The following is a 16,261-nucleotide window of genomic DNA, read 5'->3' as shown; positions in this document are numbered from 1 at the left end:
CAGATTCCTTAGCATCCATCTCACCTCTCTTTCTGCAACATCCACCTCTCTCATACGGATTGCCTGAGCCTCTGTCGCCCCATGGAGATAGCTGTAGATGGCTGAGCAGCTCGTCACAGGCTGGTTTCGGATTGTTGCCGGTAAGAGGACCTCTTTAGTCTGTGTGTGTGTGTGTATCTGGGTAACTGCAGTATGTTTGCACAGTGGAAGTACAAGAAGAGCATATGTGTCTAAGTGAGTATACGTCTATCTCAGTCCTGAAGTTGTTTTGTGCAGGACTGCTTGTACAGAGTTGCTTCACTTGTTGTCTTCTCTCTGTTGAGCTGCACCAGTAGTAAAGGCACCTTGATCAACTACTTAGGCCGCTAATTCTCTAGGATCTATCTGCAGTGCCAGATCTGAATACATTAAAAATGGGTCGGCCAGATGCTAATTTGGGTCAGGCGGCTAGTTTGAGCAGAGAATGCAGCACTTGGCTCAGCCACCCCCCCCCCCCCCCCCCTCCACACCAAAGCAAATGTACAAATTACTAGAGAGAGAGAGGGAGAGAGAGAGAGTTTGGCTTGTGTGTTTAACATGCTACCCTGGTGTGAAGGGCTTGGGTCATCTGGTTGACACATGCAGATTGGGCTAGATGACCGGTGCATCACTTCTGTAGTTGATCGTCTGAGTGTTGCTAAACATAAGTAGGACCCTCATTTTCTTATAATTAGTGTAAATATGAATCGCATATGACAAATAACGAATACCTTATTTTCAATATTTCTCAATCCTTGACTTTTGAGATCATGTGCAGTGGCTGTGTGCAAATGTGTGAGGGAGAGACACAGGCAGACTGAGGGACTGCAGTAAGTCCTTCCCCTAGTCATGCTGGAATCCACAGCAGGACACTCCAGAAATGTGCACCCCTAGGACCGCTGCCATCTCCTTCTCCCTCGGCTAAGATTTGGTTGAGAAAAAACAAATAACAGGATATACCCAAATATGAGGCTATTTAAAGATATATGACTGGTATATTTATAAATAATAATCACATGATCATTTTATACCATAAACTCTATCTCTGTCTTTCTTAAATCTGACGTAAACCTTAATCTAGTCTCTTAGGCCATTGTTCAAGTTGTAAAAATCAGCATTTGTGCTTCAGACTAAAATGTCCACTTCATAGCAATGAATTGAAATAGTCACAACTGCAATGACTGATAGTACCACTAGATGGTGCCATGGGCGAGCGGAAGAGCAGGAGAGCGAGAGCATGCGAGTGTGGGGTTGAGCGAGAGACAGAGAGAGCTCACATGGGTCAGAGCATGACTGTGCTGGACTGGACCAGCGGGGCCGAGGTGGCGTCCGTCTCCTGACGGGTCAGCGCTGAGCGTGCAGGGCTGCAGAGCAGGAGGGAGCGATCAGATGGCACCTCGCAAACACACGCCAAAGCACACGGGCACAGCTCAAAACATGAGACAGACCGCAAAACACCACCTCACTACGTAATCAAATATGGAGTTTATTTGGGTGCTACATGATCAGCATTTCATAGACTACCATTCATAGACTACAAGCATATGACTCATTATTAATGATGATATGAATAATGTGAACACCAGGATGAGTTAAGTGTCAAATGAAATGTCCTGAATGTATTCTCATTTGTAGGTTGTAGACGGAAGCGTGCGTAGCATTATATTGTATATTTGCAAATGTAAGGATAAACGGTAGATATTGTAGGCCTCCTACATATAAGCAAAAAAAGGTCATTGAACTAAAGTGACCAGATTTCTACAAGCTATAATACATAGAGCAATTAGCATTGAGCATTATCATATGAATCGGTCTCCCATGGTGCGTGGTTGGTTTTATTTCTGCTGCTGCTGCTACTGCTACTGCTACCGCTGATGGCACTGTCTTTGTTTTGGACTGCTTGAGTGAACATCAGTAGCTAATTGTCATTCTACACTGGTACACTGGTGTTTTCCTTCTACTTCTTCTGCTGTCTCTCTTTCTCTCTTTCTCTCTCTCTCTCTTTCTCTCTCTCTCTCGCTCTCTCTCTCGTCCCCCTGTGTCATTCTGCTCCTTTGTCTCAGCCTGATTAGTGGTCATCCCTGTCCCATCCTGCCCATTGGCACTGATCCACGCCTTCATGTTTAATTAATCATCAGCTTTAGTCCCCCCCCCCCTTTTCTCTCTCATTCTCTCTCTCTCTCTCTCTCTCTCTCTCTGTCTCTCTTTATCTCTCTCTCTCTCCCTCTCTCTCTCTCTCTCTCTCTCTCCCTGCCTCATGGTGTTCCTGTCCCGCTTGAGATAACAATCAATCACGCTGACGTCACACTGGTAACATTACCCTGCCCAGCTGAAGGAGGGCAGCGAGGGGGGAGGGAGATGGACAGGCAGCGAGGGAGAGAGAGAGGGAGAGGGAGGGAGGGAGGGAGAGAGAGGGAGGGAGGGAAGGAGGGAGGGAAAGAGGGAGGGGGAAAGAGCGGTGCAGGCGCAGACTCACTAGCTGCCAGCTGAACCTCACGAAGCAAGCGCACACTCAAACGAGGCGAGTGAGGCAGGGGGAGGGAAGCAGCCCGGAGGGAGGGAGGGAGGGAGGAAGCGAGAGAGCGAGAGAGAGAGAGGGAGGGAGGGAGGAAGAGAGAGAGGGAGAGGGAGGGGCGGGGAGAGCAGGCGCACACTCTGGGCACGTTACATGTGAAAACACACGGCCATCTCTCCCTACAGACCTGGATCCGCTACACCGCTAGAGCTACTCAGAGAGCGGCAGCAGCTCCCAGCCCTGACGAGCCAAAGGCACAGTCTTTAGCCTGTGTGGCTGTTTGTGTATTTATGTATGTTTCGCGTTTGTGTGTGTGTGTGTGAGTGTTTGCGCTCGCGAGCGCTTGCATGGAGCATGAACAGTCCCTATCTTGAGAGCGTGGCATTATTCTGGAGCAGAGGAGATCATTAGTCTCATTCACTTCTACTCTGGCGAGGTACACAGCACACTGCCGCATTACAAGGTAGGGGCTGTATACATACATATGGAGGGGGGGGGGGGGGGGGGCAGGAAGCCATGTGGCAAATGTGTGTGGTGGGAGGAGAGCACAGGGGCAGTGTGTGTGTGTGTGTGTGTGTGTGTGTGTTTGTTTGTGTTGGATGTGTATCTGTCTGCGTCTCTCTGGAGACCTGGTGTCAGGAGATGTAAGCTGAAAGCCATGTGATGCAGAACATGCAGCCTGTGATTGGCCAGCTGCTGCTGTGACCTCATGAAGCCTCCCGCCCACTCTCTCTCTCCCTCCCTCCCTCCTTCCCTCTCTCTCTGTCTTTTTTTCCCTCTGTAGCTTTTTTCCCTCAGCATCCTCTGCTGATTGTGTAGGTTAGACCAACGACCGCAGCAGCAGCAGCAGCAGCAGCAGTAGCAGTAGCATCCATGGCCTAAGCATCGGGCCGTCTGTTCTCTTTCTCTCTCTCTCTCTCTCTCCATCCTCTCCTCCATCTCTCTCTCTCTCTGTCTCGCTCGCTCGCTCTTCTGTTGGCTGACCGTGCTGTATGGACTGGGGGAGTGTGTTTTTGCCAGGGGGCTGTGGGCGTCTGGGAGCTTAGTGGCGTTTAGCGAGGCGGATCTGTCTGTGTGTCTCCACCGCCGCTAACTGGGGCCTCCTCCTCCCCAACACTCTCGTTTCAGGCTCCTTGGAGATAGAGGAATGCAAATCTGCAATCATGATGGAAGGTAAGGCTGAATTTCCTCATCATCCAATATCCATTGATGTTTTTATTATTGTGTGTCTGTGTGTGTGCGTATCTGTGTGTGCGTGTGTGTGCCTTTTATTTGTCTGATACCGTCCTTGTTCTTGTCAGCCCTCTTCCACTTCCACTCTGTGTGGGTGTGTGTAATGTGGCTTTAAATGCCATAAGCTGGCTAGCTATTTTGAGTGCCTGCATTCCGGTGACTTGCATGTCACTCCCGCAGAGGAGTGGTGCTCCTGGATATCTTTAACACACACATGCGCCGACAGATAGCTAACGCACCCTACCGTACATGCTCACACACACACACACACACACACACACACACATACACATGCGCATACACACATCCTTGCACAAACACAATAACGGCAAGGATAATTGCTGTTTTTTTTCCTCCCCTCCTCTCACCCCTGTGGTAAAGGATTATTTGGATTTATTGTGCCGTAAGGCTTATGCGCCCAGCTGGCCCTGCCTGCCTGAATTCTCTTTGTATACGGAGTACGCACACGCACACACATATGAACGAACACACGCTCACTCACTCACTCAAATCAGATAGTCGTGTATGTTATATGCATTTCAGGACATGTGTTTGTTTTAGCATGCTTGAGGAGGGTTTCTGTTTGTGTGTGTGTGTGTGTGTGTGTGTATTCTTGTGTGTGTGTGTGTGTGTGTGTGTGTGTGTGTGTGTGTGTGTGTGTGTGATATCCTGTGGATGGGTCTGTCAGTAGTGTTTCAGCAGCGAGGGGAAATGGATGCTCGGTTGCGTTCACACGCGTGACTCCTGGCTCAGGCTTTTATGTAACACATCCTTTGTGCAGGCAGGCAATCTAAGTGCATTTCTGGGCTTTGTGCAAACATGTTCTTGGCCTCCCAATGCACCTGAATTTATTTGTTATTTTCTTTGCGGGCCAATTTTATGAAGGGCAGCATAAAAGCTTTTTATCAGCGAAATGTGGTAGTTATTGCTGCAGTGTATTTTTTTTTATGAGACGGTGGCGTCCCCGTGTGACGGCCGTGGCTCCCTCTCCTGCTCGGCGTCGTTAGCAGGAAGCACAGGGAGCGCGTCAAGTGAAACGTCTCGCTATTGCAGCATGAGTAATGGCATTATCCAGGCCTGCTTGGGCTGCTGTCTGTGGCCCGGCCGTCCTCTCCGAGCTCTCCGCTCAGTACGTACCCCCATGTGCTCCCCCCTGCGCTCATTAGGGGGGCTGTACCTCGTTAAAAACACTGACACACACCAAGTGCCCGACCGGCTGTGTGTTTGGCAAAGACTAAGAACTTAGACGTGTGTGTGTGTGTGTGTGTGTGTGTGTGTGTCTAAGTGACACGCTGCTGTTCTTTATTCCAATCATGACATTATGAAAGGAGTCTTTCTCCATCTTATCTCTCCCTCTGTTTCTGGGCCTGTCACATTTGTTTGCGCTGTCGTAGCGACACACAATGGATCAAGCGTTAATGATTGGCCCTGGCGTTGACTCTTAATATCAGGATTTGGTTTGATTCACATCTTGCCAATGGGGTGTGTGTGGTGTGTTTGTATACGTGTTGAATAATGCAACTTTCTGAATGAGGTTATGGCGGGATTCTGACGGGTGTTTGTTTTCAATGCAGTTTACATACTGGTGTTCTATTCAGTGGGGTTCATATTTGTCTGCTTGGGTGAGCTGTCAGCTGTCATTTGGACTCTGTGTGCTCGTTCTTTTTATGTGTGTCAGAATTACAAATCAACGCGAGACGTATTACACCACAATCCACTCGCACCTTTCTATTGCACATTAGCAGAGAGAGAGAAGAGCTTTTAAAATGCCTTGTCTTTGCTTTTGGAGGTGGTGCCTCCTAACCACTTACTTCTGTTAGGCAAAACACTCCACATACACAACGCTTCTAATACGCTCTCAGATATACTGATGTGTTCTGAATGAGTGCCCATGGGTAGAAAAGTGGCTCTGATTTGTGTGTGTGTGTATCTGGACTGATAATGCTAATAGCTACTATTGACGATGGCGTTTTATGTAAACAAGAGCAGGCTTTCCGAGGGCCGTAACGGATCGTGACACCGGGGTGAGGCTCCATGAGCACGACTCGTGCTGGCTTACCCTCGTGCTCAGTGGTGTCTGGATTATCAGATGGTGTAAAATAGGACTCTAAGCCCTTCCCCAACGAGCACCTTGGACACTCTCTGCAGTGACCGGCCCGCCCTCGGAAGTGAAGACAGACAGAGAGTGGAGCCATGAGGTGAAACCTCTCGTCTACAGTTCCCAGCTGAACTCTCCGGGCCTCTGACCTTGAGGTTGCATTTTGAGATGCAGGGTTTGATGTAGCATGCTTTATTAGTCAGGCAGGCACGTTAGTCGGTGTGTGTGTTAGCTTTATTTCACTGAAGGTTGTCCACCATACAGTGATTATTCATGAATGATTGTCATATGCTGGTGTGACTTGAAATGTCATGTTGTTCTTCTTATTTTTTTTAGGGAGATGTGAGCAATTGCTGAATCTTAGGCTTATTGTCCGCTTTGCCTCCTGAGGATGCTTTCCTTATCTAGTGAGGGCTTTAAGAGGGAGGAATTCCATTTTGCTGGCATGCTACGACTAGATATCATAGATTACTGCTGTTTCTGCACGCTAGCACAAGACTGCCTGAGTTCAGTGTGCTGTCTTTCTTCTCGGTCAAAAGGAGCACTGGCCATGCCATAGGGTCATGGGCTGCCTTTCAGACATGCAGATAGAGGTGTGCAAATAATGAAACTCATGTCATGCTTGATGGATTGTTTTCAGTATTTGACAAATAATCTAGAATGTGCAACAAGGAAGCCAAATCAACACAAATGCGGAACAATAGTACCTCATCACAAACATGAGAAATGCACCTGTTAAATCAACTAGAAAGAGGCGGTGGAAGAGGATGCATCTTGATTGAGCCAGACAGACAGTTGGTCTCTCATCAATCTGCAAAGGATCCTTGTTCTGTATTCTCCTTTTCTTCTCTCACCATTGGGACTTAATCTGGGATTTGGAAGGGACGTGTTGGCCCGTTGTTTGTGCCAGCTCCTCCACCTAGCATTATTTTTAGAGCCTGGAGGTTTTGACCCAGGTTCCTATTGTAATGAAACCAGAGTTTGCGTGCACTCTCTCTGTGTGTGTGTGTGTGTGTGTGTGTGTGTGTGTGTATATATATATGTGGTGGCCTCACTCTATATTGCACATCATCTCCAGCTGTTTAATGCTTCCTGTCTGACGTTAGCACATCAGTTCACAGTTTCTGTGAGATAGGCCTATATTTGCTTATAGGCTAAATTATACTGGCTTTCGTCTTGTATGACCTCTCCTACATTTTATGAACTGATCACATAAGGGTTATAGATCAGTGAGAATACATTTGAATTGTTCCCAACTGTAAACCCAACATGCCACATGTCATAGCAGTCTTGTCATATCAACACTAAGGACATGAGTCATTCTGTATAAGATGGACACGGACTTAAAGGTTGGGTACGGAATTAGCAAAACGGACGGCAGAGTTTGAACATATACAACCTCAAGTCCCGCCCTCCATGCACGAGCGACAATTCAAATGCGCAGCGCGAGAGCGAGCCAGGCTAAATGAAATGCGTCTACAGCACTATGAGCTCTAGTCTCCATACAATCACTCACATCAACTTCCCCAATTACATTCTTTATTCACCTCCAAAGGGTTGTAGTACATATGGTTCAGTAGCCATAGGTGTGTATATTTGAACAGAATCTGGTTTGTTCTTACCAGGGCGATTATCTCCTGAAATATCCGAGTTTATTGCTGGCCCGTTGGTTCGCCTATTCCACCGTAGCTCCAAGCTGTTAAGTTTCGATTTCATGTTTACAGCACTCTTCGTGTCATGGTGACGGTAAAATGTAATTTTTGCTACATAGCTTATTTATTGCGTGGGTGATTGAGTTTCCGTAGGTATCCGCTGCCTTAGTTAGTATAGAAATGAAGTGACACATACAACAAGAGGGGAACATGGACGTGCAGCAGCAGGCAGTTGGTTTCGTTTCAGCACTGACTCGCACCAGCTTTCGAAAGGGTCGCGCGCGGTGGGGAGGAGGAAGAGGAGTAAGACGTTAGATTGACGAACGAGCTGTGAAATGATGGTATGGGGTGAGGAATTCTATTGGCTGGAGTTTTTCGAGCCCTGCCCGTTCCGCAGATGATTGACGTGTTTAATTTCCAGTTCAGTGCTTCCAACTTAGTGGCTATAAGTGGGTTAGGAATAGGATTTCAAGTGATTTTGCAAAAATGGCCAACAAAGCTAATTCCATACCCTACCTTTAATGATTAAGTATCCTATTAAATATTCAAAATAGACCAGGCCTTTTTTAGTTTTTTGGCACTATAAATAAATATCCTATTGACATGTTGAGAAGTAAATGACTAAATCCAGATCCTATCTGTAAAGAAGTGAATGTTATCCTTTGGCTGCATGCTATTGAGGATAAGACTGGTAGGACATTAAAATGGCTGAGCAGGGGAAGCAGAAGACTGTGAGGAAGTAGCCTACTTTACAATATCAGGAAATATGCATTGTGACATTCTTCAACTATCCACAAGAGCACAGTTATTTAGCTGTCCTGTAATGATTTGGATATTTAGCTTACATGAAATCACAGAATAAAAGACAATCACAAAAAAAAACATTTTGTTCATGACCTGACTCAATAACGGCATGCTACATTCAAGTGGTACGTTATGACATGCTGTAACGTTAAAGCTCCTCACTCAAAAGCCTTTAAACAGCACAGCAGTTGGGTGTTGGGAGCTCATCACCGGAGTATCTCTTGCACAGTGGTACTGTAACTCGCTAATTGAAGTATACGAGCACCTGCTCAAGTTGCTTGCCTCTGCAAACAGAAGCGAGTGGTCTGTTTCAGATAGCCAGGATTACAGATGGACCCAGTACGCTGACTCACTCGCTGCCTCTTGGGTTGGGTTGATGGGCTGGATGGCACCTCACCAACTGGCTACCAGGAGAGGGGCGTACAGTACAATACACACACACACACACACACACACACACACACACACACAGTATTTTAAATAGAGGCGTCGGTGACTAGTTTCCTGTGGCTAGTTTAAGGCTCTTCCAAGCGTACCCCACCCCAGAAGCTGTTGCCGCAGGATTCAGAATTTGTTCTACTTGTTAACCTTAAAATCTGAGCATGGGCAACATTGTGCACACTGAAGTCATGGAGTGAAGATGGAGAATACATTCACGTAAAAACAGCCAGCAATGATATCAGCTTCTTGAGATAGAGGGAATGATGGCACAAAGTTTTGTTAAATCTAAAGGAATCACAATTCTGTGTATTTTAAGAAAATAAACGGCATGTCAGTAATATATAGACTCAAATGAAATGTGAAATGTGTGCACTTGAGAGGTTGATTACATGGTAGCACCCCAAAGCATTGCACTTTATGTATTTATTTCACAATGTCAGTATTACAAATCGCACTACTGATCTCAATGGGTGCGATGAAAGACAGATTGAGGCTGTTCTGAGATGAATAAAGGCATGATTTTTAATGCTAAGCCATTAGCATAATGCTTACACCTCAGTTTGGAGGCTGCCCTGTCTTGTGATGGGTGTGCTGTGTAACTGGCGTGGTGGTAGGGCCTCACCTAACAGGGTGGGCCGCTCGGCATGATGCAGAGTGCTTAAGTCAACAGTAGCGGAGCAGTTTGGCAGACTGGGGAGGAAATGGCTTCACTGTCCCAGTATGCAGGAATCCTCTCCGTGGCATCCAAAAGAGTGCTTTCAAGCGCACATTTGGACCGGACTCAAGGCTGAAGACCAGAACACATGGCAAGGGAATGCTGACAGAAACGTGTGTGTGTGTGTGTGTGTGTGTGTGTGTGTGGTCCCGTAGTGGTTCCAAATTGTATCATACCAGTGGTTTGAGTTTAAAAGTATGCCTTTAATGTTGATGGGTTTGCTTGAGTTTGGGGGGAAATGATTTGTGTGTGTGCCCGTTTATGTGGATTGTGTTTGTGTGTGTGTGTGTGTGAAGGGAAACGAGTATCCCCTTAGCATCAGAGAATGGTGGATTTACTGTGATTGGGCACTGTGTCTTGAGCAGTGAAGTGGCATCAGAAGATACCCTCATTGTTCGGGGTGAGGAGGCCTTTGTCAGCGTGAACAATGGTTGCTGAAGACAGCCAAAATGAGATTTCATAGACGAATCAGAGATGGTCTGTGTGTGGCTCTTCATAACATTGCTCTTGTGTTTTTGACACACTCGATATGGCCACCGTACAGGGGGCATGAAACACTACAGACGCATGTTCCCATTTATGTCCTTAAGCAGATATATCATCACCACAGGGTTTGCTGCACTTTTCTTGCTGAAGGCAACACCTGACATCAGAGCTTCCATTAGTTTTGTGTAATGCAGAAAAAGATATTAAAAAAAACATTCAGCTCTAATTCTACTTAAAGACAGTCTCATATCTGCAACCCACATACTGTAAAGGTAGGAGTGAACTTGATGATAAGAATTAAGCTCTTCTTATGTAAAGTGATTATTTTTGCCATTTACACTAGCTGGTTTGACTGTCTGCTCGAATGCATTGAGGACATAATCTGCTTTAGTCATACAACAAGATCTGAAATGATTTCCATTAGCTGTATTGATACTGTAGTTTCACTAAAATGACTAGACTTTGCATTTCTGCCTGGTTGCCTTGTGATCACTTAAAGAACAACTGAACTAAGTGGATATGGCTGATGTACAGTAAACCAGTTTGTCTGAGGATAGTGCCAGGGCGGCCTACGTCTTCAAAAAACACTGAAATCTTAGGAATCGTGGTTATATGGATCTCTATTGTCTTACATGCATTACATGCTCTTGATTAACAAAATGGGTGACAAAGAGGGTGTTTTGGGGCTGTGTAGGTGTGTTGGGGTGTTAGAATAGTGCACAGGGCATGTCTTGGCTCATGTAGAGTGGCGTGGCGTGGGGGGGGGGGGGGGGGGGTGGGAGTGGACAGATCAATTGCAGCTGAATATTGATTCCTCATTCTTCAAAGTTGCCTCTATTTGCCATCCATGCTTTTGCTGATGCTCTGTGTGCCAAACCTAAAGTAAACCTGTAGTTACAGTATAACTCCAAGCCGACTGGTTGCCCTCCAGTTTCCCAGAATGCTTTGTGATGAGGCATCGCTGGTGAGTGCCGTCTTGTAACATTAACAGCAGATTGAAATGCAGTCGTCATACTCATCCAGCGTGATGCAAACTTCAGTGCTTGGAACCTCAGAGGTGCACATACTGAAGGAGACTTCAGCGACCATGTGCTCCTAAAGTCTAATATTGACTTCCTCCAGCGCCCACTCACTGTGCACGCCACTGATTAAGCCTTTCTTCACAGAGAAGCTATTCTCTCCTGTACTCACTCACTCCCACACACACACACACACACACACACACACACACACACCTCTGCTGCTTCCTGTTTGTCCAAAAGAGAGGGAGGTACCAAGGGATGGGTGATGTCTTTTGTTTATGTTTTATTAATCCCCTTATTACTAATTTAGCCTCCTCACAAAGTATTTACGGAAACTTCATCTCACCTCTCTCACTGACCATCAGCTGTTTTCTCTCTCTCTCTGTGTGTGTGTGTGTTTGTGTGCTTTTTTGTGTTAAATGGACACAGAAAGTCTGTGTGTGTGTGTGTGTGTGTGTGTGTGTGTGTGTGCGCCTTTCGTGTTAATGGACACAGAAAGTCAGTGTGTGTGTGTGTGTGTGTGTGTCTGTGTGAGAGCCTTTGTGTGTTAATGGACACAGAAACTCAGAGTGTGTGTGTGTGTGTGTCTGTAAGAGAGAGAGAGAGAGAGAGAGAGAGAGAGAGTGAGTGAGCGACTCAATTTACTCATGGATATTAATTTGTCCTGTCAATCAGCTGCCAGCTTCTTTTTCATAAGGGTTTGAATGGCAGTTAACATTAGCATAAGTGAAAACAGCAAAATGTTGCCCCTCTTTGACTTGCTCCCAGTGGGGAGAAGATGTTTCCTTTCTCCGGCTGGGTTGTTTGTGCACTGGAGTGCTTTGTGAAGTGTGGGGCATATTCCAGATTTCCAGCGTGATGACAGTTGGATCTATTGGGATGTTTGTGTCGTGAATCTCTGGGAGAGTCTCTCCGCCTGAATGGGGGACATCTTTTAGCGGGGCAATCCAGTTGTCATCATCAGACACACTCATTTTCACTCTTGTCTTCTTTTCTTCCCCTTTGTTTTCTTTTCTTCCATTCTGTTCTGTTTCTTTTCCTATCCCTTATGACACACACAGACACACACACACACACACACACACACACAGAGCAAGAGAGAGAGATGATTCACAGGATTCTGTGTAAATGCAGTTTGCAAATGAACAGTGGCATCGCTGAGACGGAGGGATTGAAACTGGCTCTCCTGATTCTCTGTTTTCTGTGACCTGAGAGAGGAATTCAGAGTGTGAATATGAGAAGGATCTGAGCTTACAAGCAAGTGAGAGGCTTAGGGAGGGAGTATCGCAACGACCAAGGAGGAAATCGCTGCCATTTTCTCACCGTATCATGGTGTATGTGAATGTATGTGAAGGTGCTGTTGGAGTCCTGCTTGTGTGTGAGCTGGTGACTCATCTATATTGGCTGTGGGCTCTGTTGTTATGCCGATGGTAGACATCATAAGAGTTGAGAGGCTTTACACTTGGCCTCAGTGAGACCGTTAGCGTGTTAGCTTGTTAGCTTGTTAGCCCAGAGGCTTAGCAAGCTCATCTGTGCTACCTCATTACTCATTCATCCACTCTGGTCACAAGCCTCATATCTCACAGGTAGAGGCTGTAATAAGACATGTTTTGTTTCACAGTCGGTCGCATTTTGTCACAGTCGAGCGTTTCCATGGTTAAATGTGGCCTTGTGGCCATGTTGTAGTCTTGCTTTGGCTGTTACAAGGAAGCCATTTGGTTTTATTATCTTTTCATTCAGGACTCCCCTCACGACACTGTATGGCACTTTAATGGCTGACTGGACTGTCCAGTGTCATTTCTCTCTTTATGGGTGCTTGGTGGATGGTTACCTGATGAGCCAGGCCAGTGCTGTAGCGCTAAAAGGCATTACTTGAGTGTAGAAGCTGCAGGAGGGGTCTGAATCAGCAGGGCCTTGTGTATCCAGCCCTGGGAGAGACTCTCTCCTGCGCTCTTTGTCCCTATTTGACAGACGATGATGACTCATGCCGAGATAGGATTTCATTAGAGACCTTACGTCTCCTCAGAACATAGAGCATCCATTGATTTTTGCCATCGGAAAGAGAGAGAGAGTGAAGCTTGTGTGGGAGCAGATAGCTGGAGTGGGAGAGGAGCATTTGGTGTGAATGCACGCTGACTTTTTATGATGATTGGCTTTCTCAACAAGTTTGCTCTCCTATTCAGCAAGATATTATTTACAGGTCCGTCCGTGCCCCCCAAACATAAAAAAAAATATATAAAATTACGTATCTATATTCCTTCAACATCTGCATTCTGTCATTCCTGGAGTGGAATTCAGTTTGCTTATTCACATTCCCATGCAATGTCTTAGTATTTAGCCCAACACAAGGCCATAATGTGGTTTTAAGAATGCAATATCCAGTTATGGCTCTCCATAACAAAAGCACTTCTGGATCTAGCATAATGTTATTCTGAAGGCGTGATTTAAAACCTCGTCTTTTTAATAGTTGAGGTCATTCATCTTCTGCATATTTGACCAACTGTTTTAGTTATTGCATTACTTTTTTATTACATTTCCTGGAAATGGAATATGAAAACAAATGCATTTAAAGCATGAAATGAGAGCCAAAGCACTGCGGAGTAACGTATTTTCAGAGTTTTAAGAGTTTTATCATTAAGTTAGGTCTGAAAACCTTTAAGACGACTGTGAACTGTATATAGCGTTCTTCAAGCATGAAAATTGATGAGCTGCTCTCGTGTTCTCCGTGGCGTTTGAGCTCCCCGTGTCCCATTAACATTTTTTTGGCCCCGCGTAAATGCCATGAGCCCATCTCCTGAGAGGAAGCGGCCCGGTGAGCGGCGGGATCATGGGCTCCGGGAGGAGAGGAGAGGAGAGGAGAGGAGGCGAGGCGGGCCCGCAGGCGGCTGGAGCCCTTTTCGGGATGACAAAACAACACGCCGGAGCTCCTCAGGTCACATGACGTCCCTCTGGTGCTCTTTACCTTTTAGAGGGCAAATACAGCAGGCCTCTACACAGCCACAATAGGGCTTGCTGGCAATGCCTGTATTTTGGCTTCAGTTTGGCTGTTTTTGGAGCTGTTTTGCGAGTGTTTCCTTTGGAGGAGTCATGTTGTAGGGGCATGGCAAGGGGAAACCAAACATCCCAGGCACTTCAAGCTGACATCTGTGTAGGTTCCTCATTTCTGGTGAAGCGTTCTGCTCAGCCCTGCGTAGTCATTTAATAACAGCTCTCTCTTACCCTTTAACTGACACAGGGTGTGGCTGCAATTAGTGACACTATATACAACCCTCGAGCGCCGCGTTCTAGACGAGGGAACTGACCAGGCTCATCTCCTCCCTCACCAAAAGCGCCCAATCAGCATCTCCTGTGGCCTGTGGTCGGAGCGCGGAATCTGCGCCCGCACGGAGCCCCTCTGGACTCCCTCCGGATTCCGTAACGCTTAATGGGCGAACGCGGGCGGTGCCACCCGCTGGCAGCCCGCTGGCCGCCCGCCCCAGTCAGGGTGATTGCAGCCTGGGGTGTTTAGGGGAGATTTAAAGGCATGGGGCTGTGGCCGCTGGTCCACAGGAATCCACACGCCCATCTCCTCACTATCTAGTCTGGAGAGAGAGAGACGCAAACAACAACACACAGACCGAGCAAGGAAGAGAGAGAATGAATCCTACAGAGCAAGAGGGAGCGAGTCCGAGAGACAGACAGAAAGATTATTATTTTTTCTATTCATTTTTTGTTTGTAAATGATCGAGGAATGCTCATTCATTGTAATGCCACTTTCTAAGAGGTATCAGCATATTTCGATGGATTAGGGACAACTATATTAAATTCAAACATTTACACACACACACACACATACACGCACGTGCACGTGCACGTGCACGTGCACGCGCACACACACACACACAGTTACAGTCGCTCACCGTGTCCCAAAGAGACCATGAACGTTTTTAAGAGGGATCTTAAAATAGCACCATGTGATTGACCGCGTATAGTTAATGTATATTGATTAACAGTTCTAATACAAAATGGTATTTATTTTAGTCGCAATTAAGCTTTCTGTGTACATTGTCTGGGGCCGAGCCATTAGTTTGATTGGCTGTTGCCTTGGCAAGCCATCTGGGTCCTTGGCATAAGGGAGTGGAGGAGCGGAGAGGAGAGGAGAAGAGACTGTGTGGGGCTGCATGGAGAGCACTTCCATGTCCTTGTCCCCTATGGCCCTCTATTATTCCAGCCTTGAGACGGACGCTATTCCTGACCACAGTCAATGGAGCGGCTATTCCAGCGTGTGTGTGTGTGTGTGTGTGTGTGTGTGTGTGTATGTATGGTGGTGGTTTACTTATGTTTTGAAATGTTTCATCATCAGCAGCAGTTTATCATTGGTGTCATCATCAATGAGCTGTTTGATTTCTCTTCCCTGTTCCCGTAATCTGGGATAAACAGGGAAAAAAAATGAATGCTGCGTTTGAATGCTTGGATGCTTGGATATTCACGGAGCATACTCTAGTCTAGCTGTTTGGACTCCAAATCTACATTGATTTGTTGTTTTGCCAAGTCCACTGTGACACCTGCCCCAGACACTAGAGTTGAAAATAGCCAGGGCTACAGTATGCGTGTCCTAATTAAACTCGGCTAAATAGGTGATTAAATAAATAATAAATGAGTTTATCGAGCCACAGTGTGCTGAGAGTTAAAAGTAGATTAGATCTTCAGAGATTCCTAATCCATAGAAATATTTCCGTCACGTAGCAGCTCTAATGTAGCCAGACAACAGCATTAGCTCAGGCCATCTCTCCCCTGCATGCTGCTGTGCAGCACCCCTCACTCTAGGAGCGCTCACTTGGCCCATGAAATTGGCTCCACATTAGCATTAGCATCTCAAATCGGCCGTCTGCTCAGTGAGCCATTAGCGTGGTCAGTTTTTGGAGTTTGGTGCATAACACACACACACACACACACACACACACACACACACCATGAGTGTGCACTCATTAGGAGGGAGACCGGGAGTGCCCTGGGAGTTGGCAGATAGATTATATTAGCATTTTAGAGCAAATAGTAAATATCAATGCTCATTTCCTCAGGGAAGCTGATTAAAAGTTATCTTTCCATCTGTAATTCCAGGTTCTGTTGTTAGAACTTTTTGTCAGTATTTTGTAGAGCTGACCTGTTTCATCCAAATGATTTTATAACAATTTAGAATGATGATTATATATATAGAATCCCATTTGATTTGGCATACTGTATCGACTCTCTCCTCAACATGACAAGTTCATGCCCGGTTGGAAAGGCAGCTCCACC

At 46.3% G+C, this 16,261-nt stretch overlaps 1 protein-coding gene across 3 annotated transcripts in view; it reads left to right on the top strand.

Moving 5' to 3' along the window:
- sgip1a (SH3GL interacting endocytic adaptor 1a) overlaps positions 1-16,261 on the top strand; it is a 67,805-nt gene that overhangs the window by 11,598 nt on the left and 39,946 nt on the right. For all 3 annotated transcript variants that reach the window (XM_062556224.1, XM_062556226.1, XM_062556225.1), the window contains 2 exons: positions 4-140; positions 3,662-3,706. In XM_062556224.1, coding sequence (XP_062412208.1) covers positions 98-140; positions 3,662-3,706 — 88 coding nt within the window. In that variant the 5' untranslated portion in view covers positions 4-97. The remainder of the gene's footprint in view (positions 1-3; positions 141-3,661; positions 3,707-16,261) is intronic.

This window comes from Sardina pilchardus, chromosome 15, assembly GCF_963854185.1.
Source record: "Sardina pilchardus chromosome 15, fSarPil1.1, whole genome shotgun sequence".
NCBI lineage: Eukaryota > Metazoa > Chordata > Actinopteri > Clupeiformes > Clupeidae > Sardina > Sardina pilchardus.
Note: the sequence above shows the minus strand (reverse complement) of the source record. Positions and strands in the feature narration are given on the sequence as shown.